This window comes from Cricetulus griseus (genome assembly GCF_003668045.3).
Source record: "Cricetulus griseus strain 17A/GY chromosome 1 unlocalized genomic scaffold, alternate assembly CriGri-PICRH-1.0 chr1_0, whole genome shotgun sequence".
Lineage (NCBI taxonomy): Eukaryota > Metazoa > Chordata > Mammalia > Rodentia > Cricetidae > Cricetulus > Cricetulus griseus.
In genome coordinates, this window is record NW_023276806.1 from 263,404,540 (window position 1) to 263,423,537 (window position 18,998).

The 18,998-nt window shown below is 49.9% G+C and overlaps 1 protein-coding gene across 1 annotated transcript in view; it reads right to left on the reverse strand.

The window, feature by feature from the left end:
- Positions 1-18,998, reverse strand: part of Bcr (BCR activator of RhoGEF and GTPase) — a 121,301-nt gene that overhangs the window by 39,396 nt on the left and 62,907 nt on the right. Inside the window, exons 2-7 of the mRNA XM_027394197.2 lie at positions 18,517-18,698; positions 12,513-12,617; positions 12,003-12,188; positions 7,566-7,673; positions 3,712-3,772; positions 580-632 (exon numbers count right to left, since the gene is read on the reverse strand). Coding sequence (XP_027249998.1) covers positions 580-632; positions 3,712-3,772; positions 7,566-7,673; positions 12,003-12,188; positions 12,513-12,617; positions 18,517-18,698 — 695 coding nt within the window. The remainder of the gene's footprint in view (positions 1-579; positions 633-3,711; positions 3,773-7,565; positions 7,674-12,002; positions 12,189-12,512; positions 12,618-18,516; positions 18,699-18,998) is intronic.

Here is an 18,998-nt window from a genome sequence, read left to right on the forward strand (position 1 = left end):
CCTTGGGTGAACTCCATTCCAGAAGCAGGCCCTGGTCCTAATGGCATGCCCACAAATCCAGTAAGGAGGGGCTACTACTATAAATACCCAGGGCAAGGTTTCTACCCCTCGGTATTATTAACATCTGGGCCAAACAAACTCTTTGTTGTAGCGGAATGAAAAGAGCTGTTCTGTGCAGCACAGGTCTTATAGCACCACTGCGGGCCTCTGAATGCACCAGATGTTTGTAACACTCTCTCATCTTCATCTGTGATGACTGGAATGTCTTTGGTCATTGATGCTGGCCTCCTTAAGGGCAGAGGTGATCATGGCCCAGAACTCCTGGGAAGATGGCGGTATCTGAGAGATACTGCTTCTGTTCCCCAGCAACCTCCAGGGAGGCCCTTCATTCTCAATAAAGGTGTGTGGCAATATAAAGGCTGGGCACAGGTAAGAGGTGGGCAAAAGACCAGCATTAACATCAAGACATGCAACCCAAGGGAGACCCAAGTGAAGAGGCCTTCCCCAGCTAGCCTGAGGACAGGGAGAGGACTCTGGCCACTTTGGGAGGCAGCTGCCATATTCTATGATGGGACTCACATGAAGGACTAGTGTGCTCCTCGTCACCCGGTCCACAGGCTTGTAGAGCAGATCTGTGGAGAGACAGACGGGGGAGATATGACCTCACTTGGAGAAAACAAAATGCTTGCCTGCCCCCTGCTGCTGCAAGGCCAAGAGGAAGGGAAGTCCTACCTCCCCTTTGTAGGGAAATGAGGGCAAACTTAGGGTATGTGTCTGCCATGCTACCAGCTTTGAGTTCAGGGCCACTGGCTGCTCAGGCCCGAGCCACTGGGAAGGCTCAATATGGATGTGCTGTTGTCTGGGATTGTCCAGGAGGATGGTGAGAGACCCAGTCCTGCCCCGCAGGGGACCAGGATGTGGTTCTCAAAGTCCATGGCTGGACAAGTTTTAGAGGACTGGATCCAAGAAGGGCAGAAGCCAACTGGGGTGCAAATAAGCTCTATACCTGGTGGGTGCCCTGGGATGGGAACTCATTTGGGGACACCAAAGTCAGTCCTGGACATCTTTGTTTCCCCCACACAGTGATGAGCATAGTTCACATGAGTTCAGACATGTAAGGTCTTCCTAACATACACCAAGTACACTTCTTTATGTAAGTCCCATGACGGCCACAGGACACACACTGCTGTCTCCATTTTATAGATAGGGAAACTGGGGCTCAGAAGGGCTAGGGGGTGAGCTCTGGGGAATGGAATTATGCCCACGGTTCCTTATGAGTGAATATAACTGTTCATACCAGCCTAACTCCTCCTGTTCACACCAGCCTGACTGTTCATACCAGCCCAACAATCTAAGCAAGAAGTAATTTACTGCTGTGATTAGTACAGATAGAGGTTAAACACATGGTCCCAGGATTCTTCCTTGCCTGCCTGCCTGCCTGCCTGCATTCCACTCAGGCCCTTCATGGGATGATACCCTTGCCTTGTTCTCTATTATCAATAGTTGATATGTGTCTCCTCTGAACTGGGCTCTGTCCCAGTGAATGAATTCATCTATTCATGGATTATCAAGGAAGTAGCTTTGCCACTGATTTGAATTATCTCTTGCATACTTGTTTGCCTTGCTGTGTGATGGCCCATGCTGCCTTGGGACTCTTGCCAGAGTCCCCAACTGGCAAGGGTGCCCTTACTGGATGCAACTGCTTGACCTTGAATTTCACATCCTTTAGGCTGTGTGCGCTTGTGTGTGTGTGACTTGAGATTGAGCATAGGGGCTGTGTATGCTAAGAAAGCACTGCACCACCAAACAAGCCTTTATTCTCTATAGAGGGCTCAGTTAAGCCATGTGTGGAGGCTCTTATTAGTAATCTCATTACCTGAAAGGCTGAGTCATGAGGATAGCAGTGAGTTCCAGGCAAGTCTGGACTACAGTGTGAAACCCTGTCTCAAAAACCAATGAAGTAAAATAAAGAATTCAGTGGTGCTACTCAGATGCAGCAGCAGAAACTAGACTAATACTTACAAAAGAAGAGAAAATACAATTCTCCTTTCTTAAAAGGAGGATTTTAAGGGGGTTGGAGGGATGGCTCAGCACATAAGAGGACCCGGGCTTTGTCCCCAACTCCCACATTGGGAAGCTCACAGTCACCTGTAACTCCAGTTTCAGGAGATCTGATGTGCACAGTCTCCTCCTCCCCCAACACACACACACACACACACACACACACACACACACACACACACACACTTAAAAAAATAAAATAATCTTAAAAAGTATTTTGGGGGACTGGAGAAGGGCTCAGTTGCTAAGTGCACTTCTTGTTCTTCCAGAAGATCTACGTTCAGATCCCAGCACCCACAACCATCTTTAACTCCAGCTCCAGCAGCAATCAACTGCCTCAGGCCTCCATGGGCAAAACCACACTTCATGCACACACCCCACACATATACATACACACATATAATAACTAGCATTAATATCTGGGACCTGAAGAGATGGCTTGGGGGTTAAGAGCTCTTGCTGCTCTTCCAGGGGACCCGGGTCTGTTTCCCAGCAGCTGACATTTGCCTGTGATTCCAGTTTCAGGGTATCTAATGCCTTCCCTTGGCCTCTGGGCACTAGGCACAGAGGGTGCACACACATACATTTAGGTAAAACACTCATACACATAAAACAAAAATAAGGAAATCTTAAAAAAAATTTAATAAATAACCTTAAATGGGGCTCTCACTTGCTCAGACTAGCCCCAAACTTGCCATCCTCCACCTCAGTTTTCCCCAGTATCTCAGACTACAGTGGCGTGTCCCTACACCAGGTCCCTCAATGCGTATATTTACTTTCAGACAGGGTCTCACTATGTATCCCAGGCCAGCCCCAAATAAAAGTTTCTCCTAAATGTCTCCTGAATGCTGAGATTACAGGTGCGTGCCACCTCAGCTGGTCTTCACAGTCAGACCTCAATATGTGATATTTATTATGTGATTAAAAAAAAAATACTGTGTCTATGTGAGTGCTGGGAACTGAACCTGGGTCTTCTGGAAGAGGCATTAGGGCTTTTAACTGCGAACCATCCCTCCAGACCCACAATGCCTTTTTTTTTTGTTTTTGCTTTTTTTGTTTGTTTGTTTGTTTTTTTCGAGACAGGGTTTCCCTGTGGCTTTGGAGGGAGGCTGTCCTGGAACTAGCTCTTGTAGACCAGGCTGGTCTCGAACTCACAGAGATCCGCATGCCTCTGCCTCCCGAGTGCTGGGATTAAAGGCGTGCGCCACCACCGCCCGGCTACCTATAATGCCTTTTTAAAGACACAGACTAATTAATTTTGTATGTACATATGTATACATGCACACTGGGCAGCAGGCAGGAATGTATGCGTATGAAATTTGAGAACTGGCTCTTTTCTTCTACCATGTGGATCAAGGTCATCAGGCATGGTGCCATCAGCTTCACCCATGGTCTCAAAGAGCTCAGCAGACTGTGGTACATGCTAACTCCTACAAAGTTTCCCTGGTGTCGTGGTTAGTGTCCCTTCTGCCCAGCTATGACCAAGGCTGGGCTTTGTTCCTCCTCACTCTCACTACTTGAAGCCTAGAACCAGGAAGGTGACAGCGGTGACCCAACAAGGTGTCGTGTCCGTCTTCCCAACAACAGCCCCTCTACTGGAAGTGGTCACCCCCACAAAGGCGCAGAGAACCCTCTGCAGAGAGAACTCACTTTCCAAAGAGTTCTTGGTGGCTGAGTCCTTGGCGTCCTTGTTGCTCCTGGCTCTCAGGTTCTGCGGAGGGAAGAGCAAGCACATGCTCACATGAAATGGCAGGAGCCGCCTGCACACAGCCTCAACAGAGCTTACTCTTCTCTCCCGACACAGAGCCCTATGGGTAGCAAGTGTTGGGGGCACTCTGAACCACCAAATGGAAATGTGGGCTGAGCAATGACCTGTGAACAAGTTGAGCACCAAGGGTGCCCCCTCCATCAGCAGTTCTCAACCTGTGGGTCATGACCCCTTTGGAGAGCAACCGACCTTTTCACAAGGGTTCCCTAAGACCATCAGAAAACACAGATATTTACATTATGATTCTCAGCAGTAGCAAAATCACAGTTATGAAGCAGCAAAAAAAAAAAAAATAATAATAATAATTTTATGGTTGGGGAGTCCCCACAACGTGAGGAACTGTACTACAGGGTCACAGCATTAGGAAGGCTGAGAACCGCTGCCCCCAGATGTTCCTTCCCTTAAGACAAGGTTTCTCAACCTCAGCACCGCGGGCATTGAGTGGTCGGAAATCCCTTGTCCCGAGTGTCTGCCGTAAGCCACATCCTTGGTCTCTAGCTATAGGCACAGTAATAATCCATCCCCCTGCCAAATGTTCCTTTGGGAATGAAGTCATCTTCAGATGAGGACCTCTGAGATGGAGAATTCTATGCAGGCAAAGTGCCTACTTAGGGCAGTTTCACAGAATTCAAGGAGCCAGTCATTCCAAACAGTCCTCATTCACCTTTGGTGGCGGCCAGTGCGGTGGGAGGTAGATGTTGGGCACCACCAGACAGATACCACGTTTTACCACATGAGTGGACATGCACATACTCACCAGCTATAACATGCAAATGAACTACTTTATTATAAAAGGAGGTACTAAGATTGAAAGCAAGGATTGTCAGTGGAATAACATCAAAGATGTGTCTCCTTTGGTCAGAGGTGCTACTGGAGAAATGACATTAACGCATCCCCGGGATACGAAGTCCTCGCCGGGAAGCAGCTGCCAGTTATCCTGAGCCAAAGTATACCTGGCATGGGAACAGGAAGGGCCTCTGGGATCATTGCCCCAATCCTCCGAGCTATATGTAATGTCTTAGGTCTGGGATCATTGTCCCAATCCTCCGAGCTACAAAGTAACGTACTTGTGACTGGAAGACAGAGTTAGTATTCTCTAATCTGGGCCAAAGGTACACTTGGGTAGCTTTCCTCAGAGGTTAATAGCCATTGCAATGGTTGTTCCTACCTATATCTTTTCTGTTTGTTTGTTTTTGAGATAGGATTTCTCTAAATAACAGCCCTAGCTCTCCTGGAACTTGCTTTGTAGACCAGGCTGGCCTCGAACTCACAGAGACCCGTCTGCCTCTGCCTCCTGAGTGCTGGGATTAAAGGCGTGCACCACCACTGCCTGGCTTGCCAAAGTCATTTTTATCTCGCCCTCAGTTATCTTGAACTAGAACAGTTATCTTGAACTAGAACCCCACAGGAGCCAGATGGGCATCTCTGGTCTAAGTGGGTACCACATCACACATCTCTCACAACTGGCTCTGGGTAAGTGTGAAAGACCATTACCTGCCCCACCCCCACCCCCACTTGTGGATGACCCTACAGAGAGGCCATGCATGAGCACTGACAGCCCCAACACCCAGTCCCCTCACAACCACACAGCTGCTGCTGCTGCTTCTCTCTTGGACTAACTTCATTCTCTTCAGGCATCTCCAATTTCTCTGAGACATTTTTGAAAAACAGAGAAGAATATACATGTGGCTCAGAAGGTACAAGAACAACCAAGGTTCACAGAAAACCACGGGCCTACTCCTCGCATCCCAGTTTTGGCTCAGATTCCCACCGCAGTGGTCACAGGACTATGTGAACCCCTTCCAGGTGTCATCCCACCAATTTCCCCCTCCTGGGGTAGAATCCTGTCTGGGTGGACCCAAACTTTGTCACTTAACTATCATCTGTTTTATTTTCAAGAGTCCAATCTTTCGTCTGTCAGGGTCACTTGAGATTAAGTCTATACAAACACTGACGTTGAGAAAGGAATAGAAAGTAGTTGATTTAATGAAGAAAGATAAAAAAGAACAGATTGCACACTTGAAGAAAATATGGCTGACAAGGCATGGGGCTCTTCATAGGCTTGGAAAGAACAGTGCCATGTATCACAAGCTATTGCCATGGGAGGTGACCAGAGCCAAGGCCACGGATGGGTGATAAATGATAAAACGGTACAAAGTCCCTGGGACACGGATCAGATATGACAGTCAAAAGCCTCCTCTCAGCAAGAGAAACCCGACTCATCCCGTGTGTTTACATTTCTCCTCTTTCTTTTTCAAGTGTGTGTGTGTTTCCCCTAGTGCTACTGTTGCTGTCAAACTGGTCTTGACCTCAACCCTCGCACACATATGCAGGACACAGGACAATGATAAGTGTCTTCCTGTTCCTCCCCACCTCATTCTCTGGAAGCGGGGGTCTTTCTTGGAACATAAAGCTCTCTCCCTTGTAGTTGGTGAGGTTGGCTGGCCAGCAAGCTCCTGCCTTTGTCTTGCAACACTGGGATTACAGGCACATTCAGCCAGCCGTGTCTTGCTTATGTAGGTGCTGGGGTTTTAAACTCAGTGTCCCATGCTTGTAAAATAAGTGTTTTTACCCACGAGTCACCTTCCAGCCCCTACGTTTTCCTTTCTAACGCTGCCTCTGCATGGAGATCTTTCCTCCCAGAGTCCTTTCAGAGAGTTAAAACTCAAAGGAGGGGGGGGACTGTACAAAGGTGGCAGTGACAACAACAACCCCTCCCCTGCCCCGAGAAAAATGTCACATGGCTGCCATTGACATTGCTGTGATATGATGGGAAAGGGAGAAGAACCCTGTGTAGAGTAGAGATATGGAGACCCAAGGGTGATCCTGGGCTCTAATCCAGACTTGGCTGTCAGCCCCGGGTGTCCTATCCATGTTCTCTGTATCTGAGAGGTTTTTTTAAGTCCCAGAGGCTCACAACAATCCAGTGGTTGGAGGCTTCCATCCATCCAGGTTAAATGCAAACAGGGAGACAAGCTGCCTTAGACCCAGGGTGATACAGCCCAGAGCTTTCCTCTAGTGGAGGTCTAGAGACACAGCCACCCTGGTTCTCAAGGAATGTTGCTAGAAAAGCCACAAAGTAGATGGCTTCCTCCCAGCCTCCAGTGACAAGACCTGAGTTGATATAGGACTCCCATGATAAGACAGAGGGAGTGCCCAGGGAATATGGCTGCTGATGTGCGGTTGTGTCCTCCCAAAGTCCACGTGCTGGGAACACAAACCTTACGTGCTGTGTTTGAAGTTGGGATCTCTGAGAGGAGGTTAGCATTAGATGAGGTCATGAGGGTACATCTCAACTGAGTTAGTCTGCTTGATCTGTCCTGACATGTGACACCCTCTACCATACTGTGATATATCGAGAGGACCTTCAACAGATACACCTCAATGCTGTCAGACTTCTCAGTCTTCAAACCATAACCAGAGACATTTCTACGAGAGTACACAGCAAACAGTCTGTAACAGCAATATAAAAAAGATTAAGACATGCTGAATCAGACCCTGGCTCTTGGGTAACAGCCCTGTGAGGACCGCTCCTGTTGAATCACAACAGTGACCTGCGATGGAGATGACCCAGCAACAGACTGAGTCAGAGCTGGGGTTCATACCTGGCCTTTAATCTGGTATACTCTGTTCTCCCAACAACTAGCCCACAACCCATTGAGGGAGTGGGAGAATATGGGTGGGAGTCAGCAGCACTCTGGCCTGCACCACATCACGGCAGGCACTCACTCATTACCTCGGATATCTCTGCAAACTGAGCGTTGGCCTGACAGCATTTCTCTGCAGTTTCCATGGCCACTCCGTAGTTATCCACAAAGGCTCGGTACACACCCAGCTGGCTGGCCTGTGGAGAGGGAGTGGGGGGGAGGGTGAGACAGTGATGGGACGGGGAGTTGCTCCCCACCTTCCTGAGGACAGGGCTCTTGTGCATTGCTCTGGAAAAACCAGAGGTGCAGACAGCATGCGGGTTGCAGAAACCTGAGCTCTTCCGAGCTCTTCCCTCCCACCTGCTTCACCTCCCCACACACTGAGCACGACTCCCTCTCCTAAAATGACATGTTGAGGAGTGAGTCACAGCCCTGGGCAGGTAATGGCTCCCTTCAGAGATCCTTATTCCTCCCACCCCACTTGCAGAAAGGGTGCCACGAGGAGCAGCTTAAACTTGAGGTAAGGATCCAGATAAATGCTCGCATGCAGGTGAGATGGAGGAGGATACCCCAGTAACCACGGTCCATGGACTGGGAACCATGGTGTTGGGCTCACATCTGATCCTGTCACACAGGTAAGGAACAGTCTGGCCGACTAGAAAAGGAGCTCTCACGATGAGCTGCCCTTCCTAAACCTCACAGGGGCACCCGGCTCTTATAAACCCAGCAGATGGAAAGTCCGTCAGCCGCACAGTGAGAGACATTTTGTTTGTTCTTCATTTGATTAAAGACATTAATAGAGGGTTCCCTCACCAGGCTTCTGCTCAGACACATAGTAAACTAAGCCACAGTTTTCATGGGTAGATGGAAGGGGGCCTGTGCCACTACCATAGTTATCTCTGGGTCTCACATCTTTTGGGGGCAGCAAGGAAAAAAAAGACAAACTAGTGTTCACATGGAACAGCATGCAGACACAGGGCAGTCATGCTGGCTAGGTCTGAGTATGCCACAGCAGCTGCCCATGAGCTAGACGCTTGATGCATTTGCTGTTCCTGGAATTTTCTCTGTGTTGAGCCTAAATTTCATTTCCATGGGCATTTGCATTTATATGGGCTTTCCCATTTCCAGAGATGACAATCCCAGATGCTAGATAAAACCAGGTGCCCCTGAATAGGCTGGGCCTGGTCTGCCTGTTCTCCCACTGGGGTTGCAGAGAAGGGATGGGGTGTCCGAGGGAACAGAAGGGCTGGGAGACAGACACCCCACTCAGCTCCTCCACTTTTAACCACCCCAGAGAAGTGGCCGCATCCTTGAGTTCCAGGTTGTCCTTCACTGAGCAGACCCAGAGCACTGCCTTCCTCCCCCACTTCCACGCCCTCCTCCTTTGCAGGCCACTGAGTGAGGGCTTCCCAGCTGCCTGAGGGTCATGATGGCTTCTTAGCAGAGGAAATGGCTCTGCAGAGTCTGGATGGAACACTTCGGTAGAGGACTACTTTCTTGGCTTTTCCTTTTCTTTCCTCTTTTCCTAAGTGTTTACTTCTTTCAGGTATGAGAAATTCTGAAAAAATTACTTCTGACATTTTTGGTAACCAAAAAACTGGAGCTGCATAATAATGGTAAAAACAGAGACTGCCAGTATCGAGACAGGATGTCCTGTGATAGACATGGGCCCCTACTGTGGTCATTCGGAAAGGTCCAAGGAGACATCTGACAAACTGAAAGTAGCCTGTGCCCTTCAAAAATGTCAGTTCAAGGAGCTAATACAGAGAGAAGGAGCCTAAAAAGACATCCTAGCCAAATACATGTAACACTGGACAGAGCTAGATCCTGGATCAGAGAGGGAGTAGGGGTGAGAACTTAACCCCATGTATTGAAAGTAAACCACAGGAAGAGGGCTGTTAGCATCACTGCAATAACCCAGGAGTCCAGGGCTCTTGAGAAAGCACCAAAGTCAGAGGAGGTACACTCCTTGGGTCCTAGGACTGCCAAGTGTGATTCTGGGAGAGCCTTGATGCATTCTGAAAGGGCCACATATGTAGGACTGTTGTCTGTCTGCCTAAGGGGGTCCCCAGCATTCAGCCCAGGTTGGAAACACAAGCAATACTCAGCAGACTGACTGGGGATCGATTTTCCCCCGCAGCATGTCATGCATGGAGACAGCTGGAGAGCACCACGCAAACCAAAAGCAACTTTTTACGTTTTACGTCCCAGTATCAAGAGCTTTCATTAGAGTTTTAGAAAACAAAAGCTACTGAGTGGCTTCAGAATGTTATTCTAGGGAGAGTGTGGGGTGTGGGTTCTCCCAGCAGCTAGCACTATTCTTTGCTTTTCTGAAGGCTTCTGGTTGAGTCTGCTTGGCCAGGTTTAAAATTAGTGATACCCAGCATGGCAGGAGAGGGAGAAAAGGACTCTGAAGATGGAGTGCACTGAACCAAATACAGCTTCCTATGCTGTGGCTGTGAGGAAAGGACCCCAAGAGGAGAAGATATGAATCAAGGGTTATATTGTCTCCTGGCCTTAGCTCCAATGTATCTGAGGTCCAGGGCAGCAGAGAGGGAAGGAAAAACAACAGTAAAGCTACACCCTGGACTGGGGACACTGGGCTCCTGCTTCATAACAGTTTTCTCAAGATTGAAGCATTCCATCCTGCAGGGATGCCCCCCAAAACAACTCAAGTAGCCTCAGGAAGTCCCTGAAATGCACTAGATTCACTCAGCCCCTTTTGCCTGAGTAAGCAATAAAAGTTGAGAGTCTCTCTCAGACAAGACAAGCTGCAGACTCTTAGAGACCAGACCACTGCCTGGAAAAGATTTAGACCATCTGGGACATGCGAAAAGGACACTCTCCAAACCATTGAGCTGCCTGAACACTCTGCAGTGTGTTTTAGCTTCCCAGCTCTTGTGAGCTATCAAACCAGGCTACAGTGAGCTTTGGAGGTGCAGCTGTCTTTGAGTCTTTTCTGCTCCTGTAAGTAACCTCTCACCCATATTGTAAGTAACCCCAATTCAACTCATTGTTTCACCAAGCTGGACTTGGTGGTATCTGTCCTTTGGTTGGCCCTGGGATCCCTATGTGGGATGAGGAGATGTATGTGTTGTGTTTACCCAGGAAAAGTTTTGTCACACAACAGACCCTCTGTCTCAACACAGCCAAGGCAAGGCCACAGCCATCTGGGTGTATGGGCAACCTAGGAAGGTGTGTGTGTGTTGGGGGCGGTGGGCGGGGTCCTTTTCAGGAACCTGTACTTGTAGGAAGGCTGCCCTTGGACCACTGCTAACCCTGAAGGACTCATTTTCTGGATGAGGGGAGCAATGTTCCAGGCAAAGAGTATGTGAGTTAAGAAGCCCGAGCAATCTAGGAGTTGGGATCAGCCATCTAGAAAGAGACCAGGGCCAGCACCTGATGTCCCATGGCTCTTCCAGGATGGGATGACCTCTCCATTGGGCAGTTCTGCCAGCAACCTTTCCCTTTCCTATTCCTGGGCTGTCCTCAGCCCTCTGGAGATCTGCAGAAGTGTTTCTGCACACATGTTACATTCTCGGTCAGTCTGGATCTACTGAGAACTTTCAGAAACCCTTACTCTGTTGACTAACACCTTGCTTTCAATGAATGGCTCCTCATGGCAGGCAAATGTACTCTTTTATGAGAGCTATCCTCATTCCTTGCCGAATAGCTTTGAAAACAGTACCTGCCTTATAGGGCAGTCTCAGTGCAGGGTAGATGGTGCACGCCCCTTGGGCACACCTTCTGCTCTTTCATATCAGAGTGAGACCCAGCTCTGTAGGAACCACACTTCCTCACAGCATGCGGCTGTCACCTGGCCCAGGCATCTTTGTGGAGGTTCCCAGTTCCATACCCTCCCTTTCACCCTTTGCTTATTTACTATGTTGGCTTAGGTTGGCCCCTAAACTCCTGGGTTCAAGCAATCTTGTTGCTTCAGCCTCCTAAACAGTATAGCACAGGTATGTGCCACTGAGCGAGCACCACACACCTTGAATCACCTCTGGGTCTAACCCAATGCAATCACTATGTAAATAGTTGTTGTGCTGGATTGTTAGAGATCAATAACAAGGAAAAGCCTGCACGGATTTAGTACATGCATGATTTTTTTTTTCAGCACTTGATTAGTTCAGCCTGCAGATGAGACACCTGCAGATACAGAGGCTGACTTGTAACCAAGTCCCACTGTGCTCTCATCTGCAATCGCCTCCCCAGGCCACACTCCAGTCTCCACTAAGCACAAGTTGGGCTGTGCTGGGCAGCCTGATCTGTGTGGATACTGGAAACACCAAGCAAAACTGTACGAAGAAGCCAAGAAGAACAGAGCACCATACTCACCGGACTCCAGCTGGGTTGGCCATGTGTCCCCCCCTCTGCCTCTCTCTCCCAGTGGCATGCCCTTTGGTACCAAAGGCACTGAGACACACCCCAGGCTCTCCTCCTTCACTGTCTCCTTGGTATCTCCTTGTGATACAAGGCCATGGGACAAAGCTAGTCATAAGTGCCAGCATGTCCACGTCACTCACCAGCTTCTGGAAGAGGTCACCCACACGCTGTTGGTGGCTCCACTGCTGCACACGGGGGAACAGCCCATCGTAAAACTCCTTGTGGATCTCGTAGAGCTCAGGCACTTTGAAGAAAATGGTCTCGATCTGCTGGCTGGTCAGCACGGGCTGAGAGGTGGTGGCAGCAGCTTTCAGGGGCTTCATGGGCTAGAGGACAGCACAGGCAAAAAGGCCAGGTGCGAGGGCTTACCATTTGCCAGATATTTCAGGGTGGTTATGTGACATATGCCTTTATTTCTTTGGTGCTGTGATCGGGTCTACATAGAACCTTGGGCAAACTGAACAGACAAGTCCTCTACTACCGAACTACATTCTGGCTCATTCATTTTCAAATTCCAAGGAAGAAAAGGAAGAATTAAAAGAAACGGAAAAACTTGGCAACAGAGGTCTTCAGTCAGTATCTACCGGCTCCTAGAGATGTTCAGATGTCTAGAATGAGGTATGCAGTGAATCCCAACAGGGGGTGCTTACCAGCAGCAGGGCCTCCAGATGGCTCAGGTATGTCTCCTCGCTGGCCAGGATTCCAGATAGAACCCACTTTCTCATCTCCAAGCCCTTTTCCAAATCCAGTTCATTCTGCAGGAAGAGAAGCAGAGACATCAGCTCCCCCTGAGGACAAGCCCCTGAGACATTCACCAGGAAGGAAGTAGGAGGTCCCAAGAGCCCTGGCACCCATTTAGCCATAGTAGTTACTAGTCACTAAAATCGAGAGGGTCACCTAGTCAAGGGCTACCCTTAGCCCCCACAGACTAGGAAAGGAGAAGTTGGGTGCTAAGCAGGCTGCAGGACCTCCTCCCTTCTTGCCTTGTGCCTGGGTCCAAGGAGTGGCTGCCTTCCACACATGGAAGGAAAAGGAGGCTCTGACCCAAGCTGGGTATAGCACATAAGAAGCCCAAGAGTAGCTCCAGGAGGGCTTAGCTGGGGCATATCAGAGCCTACTGCCTGGGATCCAGACTCCTGCTATGGAAAACATCTGCTGCTCCTTGCCCTTCACCTGATGTGTACCTTACCTGGAGACTATCACTGACACTTGAACCTTGGACCTACGAGGCCCCTAGGTAGCAGCGCCACCTCCTTCCTCAGCAAGCTACCCTTCCTGGCCTCCGTGGTGGCTGCAGCTATGTATTGCTGCCACCTGCCTGTGGGAGTAGCTGGGAGGGCAGTCGCCAGGCTCAGGACTTTTGTTCAACTCTGCATCACAGGCTCTAACCTTGCTGGTAGGGGTCCTCTTGCAAGCAGACTCTGGGCAAAGTGCCCAAGCTTTGTCAACTTCCCAGATGAAAACTATGAAGCCCTGCTGCCTTTGCTTTGACCCATTGTTGGATGTTGACATAGGGGGGCACAGCCAGCATAACCTGGGAGACCATGAGCCGATGCCAGCTTATGTGGATTGACCTGCGTCATACCTCACCCCCCATTCTTATACTGAAGTCCTGAACCGTAGGGCCTGAGACTGTGGCTATATTTAAAGAATTAGAAATGAAGTCAGTAGAGCAGATTCTATGAGGATTCTATGAGGATTACCTCAGTATGCCAGTATGGGTATTCCATAAGAACTGGGGTATATGACAGACACATATAGAAGACATCTGATCCAACTGTAGTTATGTATAGCCATCCACAGATTCAGGAGAGAGGACTCAGAAGAAAACAACCCTGTAACAACCCAGCCTCTAGTACTAATGAGAAAGTAGATTTCTGTTGTTTAAGTGGCCCAGCTTGTGGTGCTTTGTTAAGGCACGCCTAGCATAACCAATAGTAATGGAGGTGCCAAGGGCAACAAAAAGTGCTGCTCGACTTCCTGGCCACTCCCTGCTTCACTCCCCACCACAAGTGATGTCAGAGGTTGGCCATGCCCATGGAACCACTGTGTGGCACCTGGCCAACCAACCCCACCTACAGGCAGAGGGAGATGCCGGTAAAGGGAGGAGCCCTGAATCCATGGAGGGTAATGTGATGTTAAAAGCCCCACCCACTCCTTGACTACTTTCCTAGACCAAGAGCAAACTCACAAGAGCCCTATTACCCCACCTCCTGGGCTTAGAACGGGAGCAGTGACCCCTTCCATGACTCATTTTCCTAAATCATTAAAGGAAAAATGTCAGCAATGCTGACGTCTGCGGCTAGAGGGCATCCTATGCAATACGATGCTGTCCTGCATCCCCCCTGGTCTCTATTTCCCACATATGATGGCCACAAATGTCTGGATAGTAGTGTCTACTACTGCCCAGGGCCTGCATAACCCCTAGTGAGACTGGGTTCAAGGAAGGGAGGCTCTGGGAGGCTCAGCAGCTGGACATCAAGACCCCACTTTGGACCCTCTGTGACATATCTCGGCTGGTCCTTTCCAGCGCCCTTGTCCTTTAAGAGCGAAGTATTTCATGGTATAGACTGCAGGCTCTTCAAGAGGAGCCCAGGGTCAGGAGCCAGGGTTGCTCAGGGCCTTTATCACCTGGATGTAAGTAAACTGCCTAACTCTGGTGTCCCACCTGGATCCCTGGGGCTGGTATCACACTGTCACTGCCATAGGATTACCTCAGAAACCTGCTTGAGTCATGGCTTTATACTGTGCGTGTGCGTGTGCGTGTGCGTGTGTATGTCTAAGCTGTGAACATGCAAATACGTGTAGGTAGCAGCCACTGCTCCAGGAAACTAACCCACCCAAATGGGTCCCTTCAGGGAACACCAGCCGATGGCTTTCACAGATAGGAGCCTCCAGGGCACAGCTGTGCCTGAACTGGGAACTTCCTGTGCTTGGAACATACAGTGCTCAATTAAGATTCGTTTCACCATCGAATCTCAAAGACCTAGCCAGGTCCTAGTTTTGGGCCTCATCTTTATGAAACCCCAAGGGCTCCTTTGGAGTCTTGGTATTCTTGTTGGGAAACAAGCAGGTCCCAGAAGTCCAGGACTGTCAGCTGAGCTTGTTAAACACTGCCCATGGGGCCCAGATATGCAGGATTTGGTGGAGTGCTGCCTTTTGAGCCCAGTGTAAATGGCAGGTCGTCAGAGAAGCAGCCTTCTCTTGCTCTGCAGAGGCCTCCCATTGTGTAGCTGATGCACCTATCCCACTCACAAGGGAAGAGGTGAGGGAAATGGCAGGCCTTTTGACAGCGGCAGCCACCCCCAACAGCCAGCTCTCCTGGACTAACCATTTTGCTACTGCGAGCTCCAGGGACACGGTGGGGTCTAAGGGGGTCTGCAGGGCCAGGGACAGCCCAGCATAAGATGCTGCTGCCTGCATGGATGGGAGTGCCCGGTGGAAGCCTGGTGCCTCATTCCACCCACACAGTTTGGAAAGCCAAGAGGAAACACTGTGCAAGCAGGATGGCGCCAAGTCCAGTTCTCCTTATTCCAAAGGGTGAGGCCATCTGGCCCAGGGATGGTGCTGGGGCGGACTGAGACAGGCCATGAGAAGAGGAATCTTCTTATGTGGAGAATCTTTTGGGGGATCAGAACAGTGCTGGTGGCAATACAAGCAGCCCCCTCTGTCTCACAGCAAAGGGAACGGGGCAAGAAAGAACGAGAGAGCAGTGGGCAGGCCTGGCACCGGCTGTTTATTACCCAAGCTGCACATATGACATTCTATAATCAGAGCCCTACAGGCAGGGAGGTTCCTTCTAGGAGGAAGCTTCCGGTAAAGGGCAACTAGAAGAAGACAAAAAGATAGTGAGAAGCCCATGTGCCTAACCTGAGTTCAGAAACAGGCAACCAAGAATGGGTAGAAACAAACTAGTATCGGGATGACGAGGTAATTAATGCTACCCAGTCCACCCACAGGTGAGCTGAAGGCGGGTCCATTAGTCTTTCAAGACTCCTACCAGGGGAGCCCACTGACCAACCAGGGTGCAGTTTTCTCTGCTGTAAGTTCATAGCCAGCAATGCTGCTGGTCCAGGGTCTTCTTCTAGTCTGAGTAGGGCAAGGGCTCTCTGAGTAATAGGCTAGACACTGCCCCAGAGCCCAGCTTGCAAGCACTCTGAAAGCCTGCCTTTTACAGCAGACCAATCCTCCATTAGAGGAGATCCCAGCAGGCAGGCAGACCTGTTCCATTACTAGATACTGTCTCAATAAACCCACCAAAGGCCTTGCTGCTCCAGGGGGTTAGAGGTGCCAGGTCCCTGCTCCCCCCCCCCCCGATTTAGTACCTACCTAACTCCTTGGGTTGGATGCTCCCAGAGTCCCCTGAGACCCAGAAGCTCCACTGAGCTTGTGCTTTGCCATGGAACCCCCAGGGAAGTTCTCTTAGTGCTCAATAGCCCAAAAGTTGTGAGCTTGGCAGCAGGGAGCAAACCAAGATTTGGGAGGCAGAAGAACCTTAGGCAGCAAGGTAGGGTGCTTCTGGCCTCAAACCCATGGAGAAATCAGAAAGCCGAGGCTGTGCCTGTCACCAGTGCCATACATACCCTTAGGGTTGTATGTGCTAGAATAAGTGCACCTAACTAGAGGGCTCCTGGAACAAGACTGGGTGACAACCTCCTCATTCAGACACCTCCCACTGCCTGCTCTGGTGGAATGCTTGGGGGAACTGTAGACCTGTATGTGCAGATGTGCAACACCCTGCCAAATATGCAACATGGGTGGTGTTTTATGGACTCCGGAGGGGGCTGGAGAAGGGAGACAAGGTTCTGCATGTAGCCAACTGGAATGAGCCCCTGACCTGGGTGCTAACAAGCCATCATCTACATCAGGAGACTGGTGGGATAGATGCCAACCAGACAGGGCTTAGGGTACAAAGAGGGTAGATCAGCTTCCTCTCAAGGGATGCATGGACAGGGACGCAAGTGACAAGGAGCAGGTACATGTTATGCGCTGGCTTCCTTTCCCATTCATGTGTTTCAGAATGAGGAATCTGCTCCGCATCAAGCATTAGAAATCACAGAGCCTGGGAGAAGGACACATTTCTAGGGCTTCGTTATAGCAACAGGGAAAGTGTGGTGGTGGTGTCATGTACCAGGGTCATGTGCACGTAGAGCATGAACTCTACAGACTAAGCCATGATCCCAAGGCCTGCCCTCTTTTTTATGCTTAAACCCAGGGCAGAAACCATCCAGAAATGAGGTAAGCAGAGGGGACCAGAAAGACAAAAGGGCCAAAGACAAGGAGGAGACACCAGAGCAACAATGATTATTCAGTCCAAGACCTGAAAGGAACTGGCTTTGTTATTATCTGTTACTGTGATAAAAAACATCCTGATCTCACACACACACACACACACACACACACACACACACACACACACACACACACACACACAGAGAGAGAGAGAGAGAAGAGAGAGAGAGAGAGAAGACAGAAAGAGTGAGAGAGAGAGAGAGAGAGAGAGAGAGAGAGAGAGAGAGAGAGAGAGAGAGAGAAGCAAGTTTATGGGATTATGGCTTATTTGGCTCATAATTGCAGTCTAGTGGGAACACAGTTAAGATGGCAGAACTTGAAGTATCTAGTCCCATAGGCTATCAAGCCCAGGGAATAATGCTGTCCACAGTGAGGAGGTCTTTCCACATCAATTAGCATAAATAGGATTAACACCCCCCCACACACATATATACAAACTATCCTAATCTAGATGATCCGCACTGAGACACTCTTCCAATATGATTCACACTGTGTCAAACTGACCATAAAATCATCACAGGAGGTGCCCTTGCTCCAATGGCAAGAGGAACATGCCCCTGCCTCAATACCCCACCTTCTACTGAGCACCTTGTCTGTAAAAAGAATTACCTATGACAATGCCCTAGCCACAGGACTCCAGAATGGCTCGGGACACTGTGCTGGTTGGACAGAGTAACTGTGGGAACTGCTCTGTCCAGCCTGCAAGCACCTCAGGGTGATGTTTCTGAAGGAGAAGGCTCCTCGGCAGATCACCTCTCAAAATGTTCCATGACTCACTGGCCACACGGCCTGAGAGGAAGCCAGCAACTGACCTCAGCTACACGCTGATGACGTGAAGGTGACAGCAAGGTGAGTTCCTTAGGACTGTTGGTGAGGGTTAAGTGACAACTCACTGGGGAACAACTTGGTCAAGCAAAACCATCATCAGCACCTTCTCTGTTGAGAAGGGAGTAAGTATACTCCTTGAGCACAGGGCCAGGGCTAACATCAGCCTAGATGAGCACTACTGCTGGGGCCACCATGCAAGTCCTGCTTACCTAGGTAGTGGCTTCTGGCATGACTATTCTTAGCCTCAAGGACACATGCAACCTGCCCCTCTAGACTCAAGTTATAAAGCAACCTATGACCTCCCTGTGGAATGTGTGTAGAGGTTTGTGTTCCTCTTGATTTATGACAAGAAAGGACTCTTCTGTCATTTGTCTAATGGTGCCGTCATCTCCTTGCTACGTGTCTCTGAACAAGAAGTTGCCTTTCAGGAGGCCTCTCCATAGAAGCCATGACCTTGTCCAGAGCAGAGTTCAGTGCCCCATCCAGACTTCACATCTACCCCACACTCAGGGCAGGTGTACCTCCCGGACTCACCGCTTTGCTGGGCTCCAGGGCTCCTGAGGCCAGAGCCTCGCGGCCGCCTCTGCCTTTGCTGCTGAGGTGTGGAGAGGAAGAAGGTGAATCATCGATGTAGGGCAGCCCATCCTGGTGCCGGCGCTGTTCCTCGGCCTGGTCTGCGGCACAGCCATACCCAGGTGGTGTTCCGAACGAGGAATCTGTGTGTACAGAGAAGCAACCCGTGTTAATGAGAGACAACGGGCTGTTTCAGGGCTGTATCCCTCGCCTGTCTAAGCAAGGGCCCAAGCTGACACCATCTCTGTCACATACGGGCGTCTCTTGGGGACTTTAGGTACACTGCCACCACTCTCAAGACCTACTACTAGCCAAAGACACAAAGGGAGAGAAGGGGTAAACAGCAGCTTGTATCCAGGTAATACAAGAGCAGCCAAGCCCATCCTTGGGTAGTGGGTAACACAGGGAATGAATAGGTAACACCTGTTCTTGGTGAAAACACA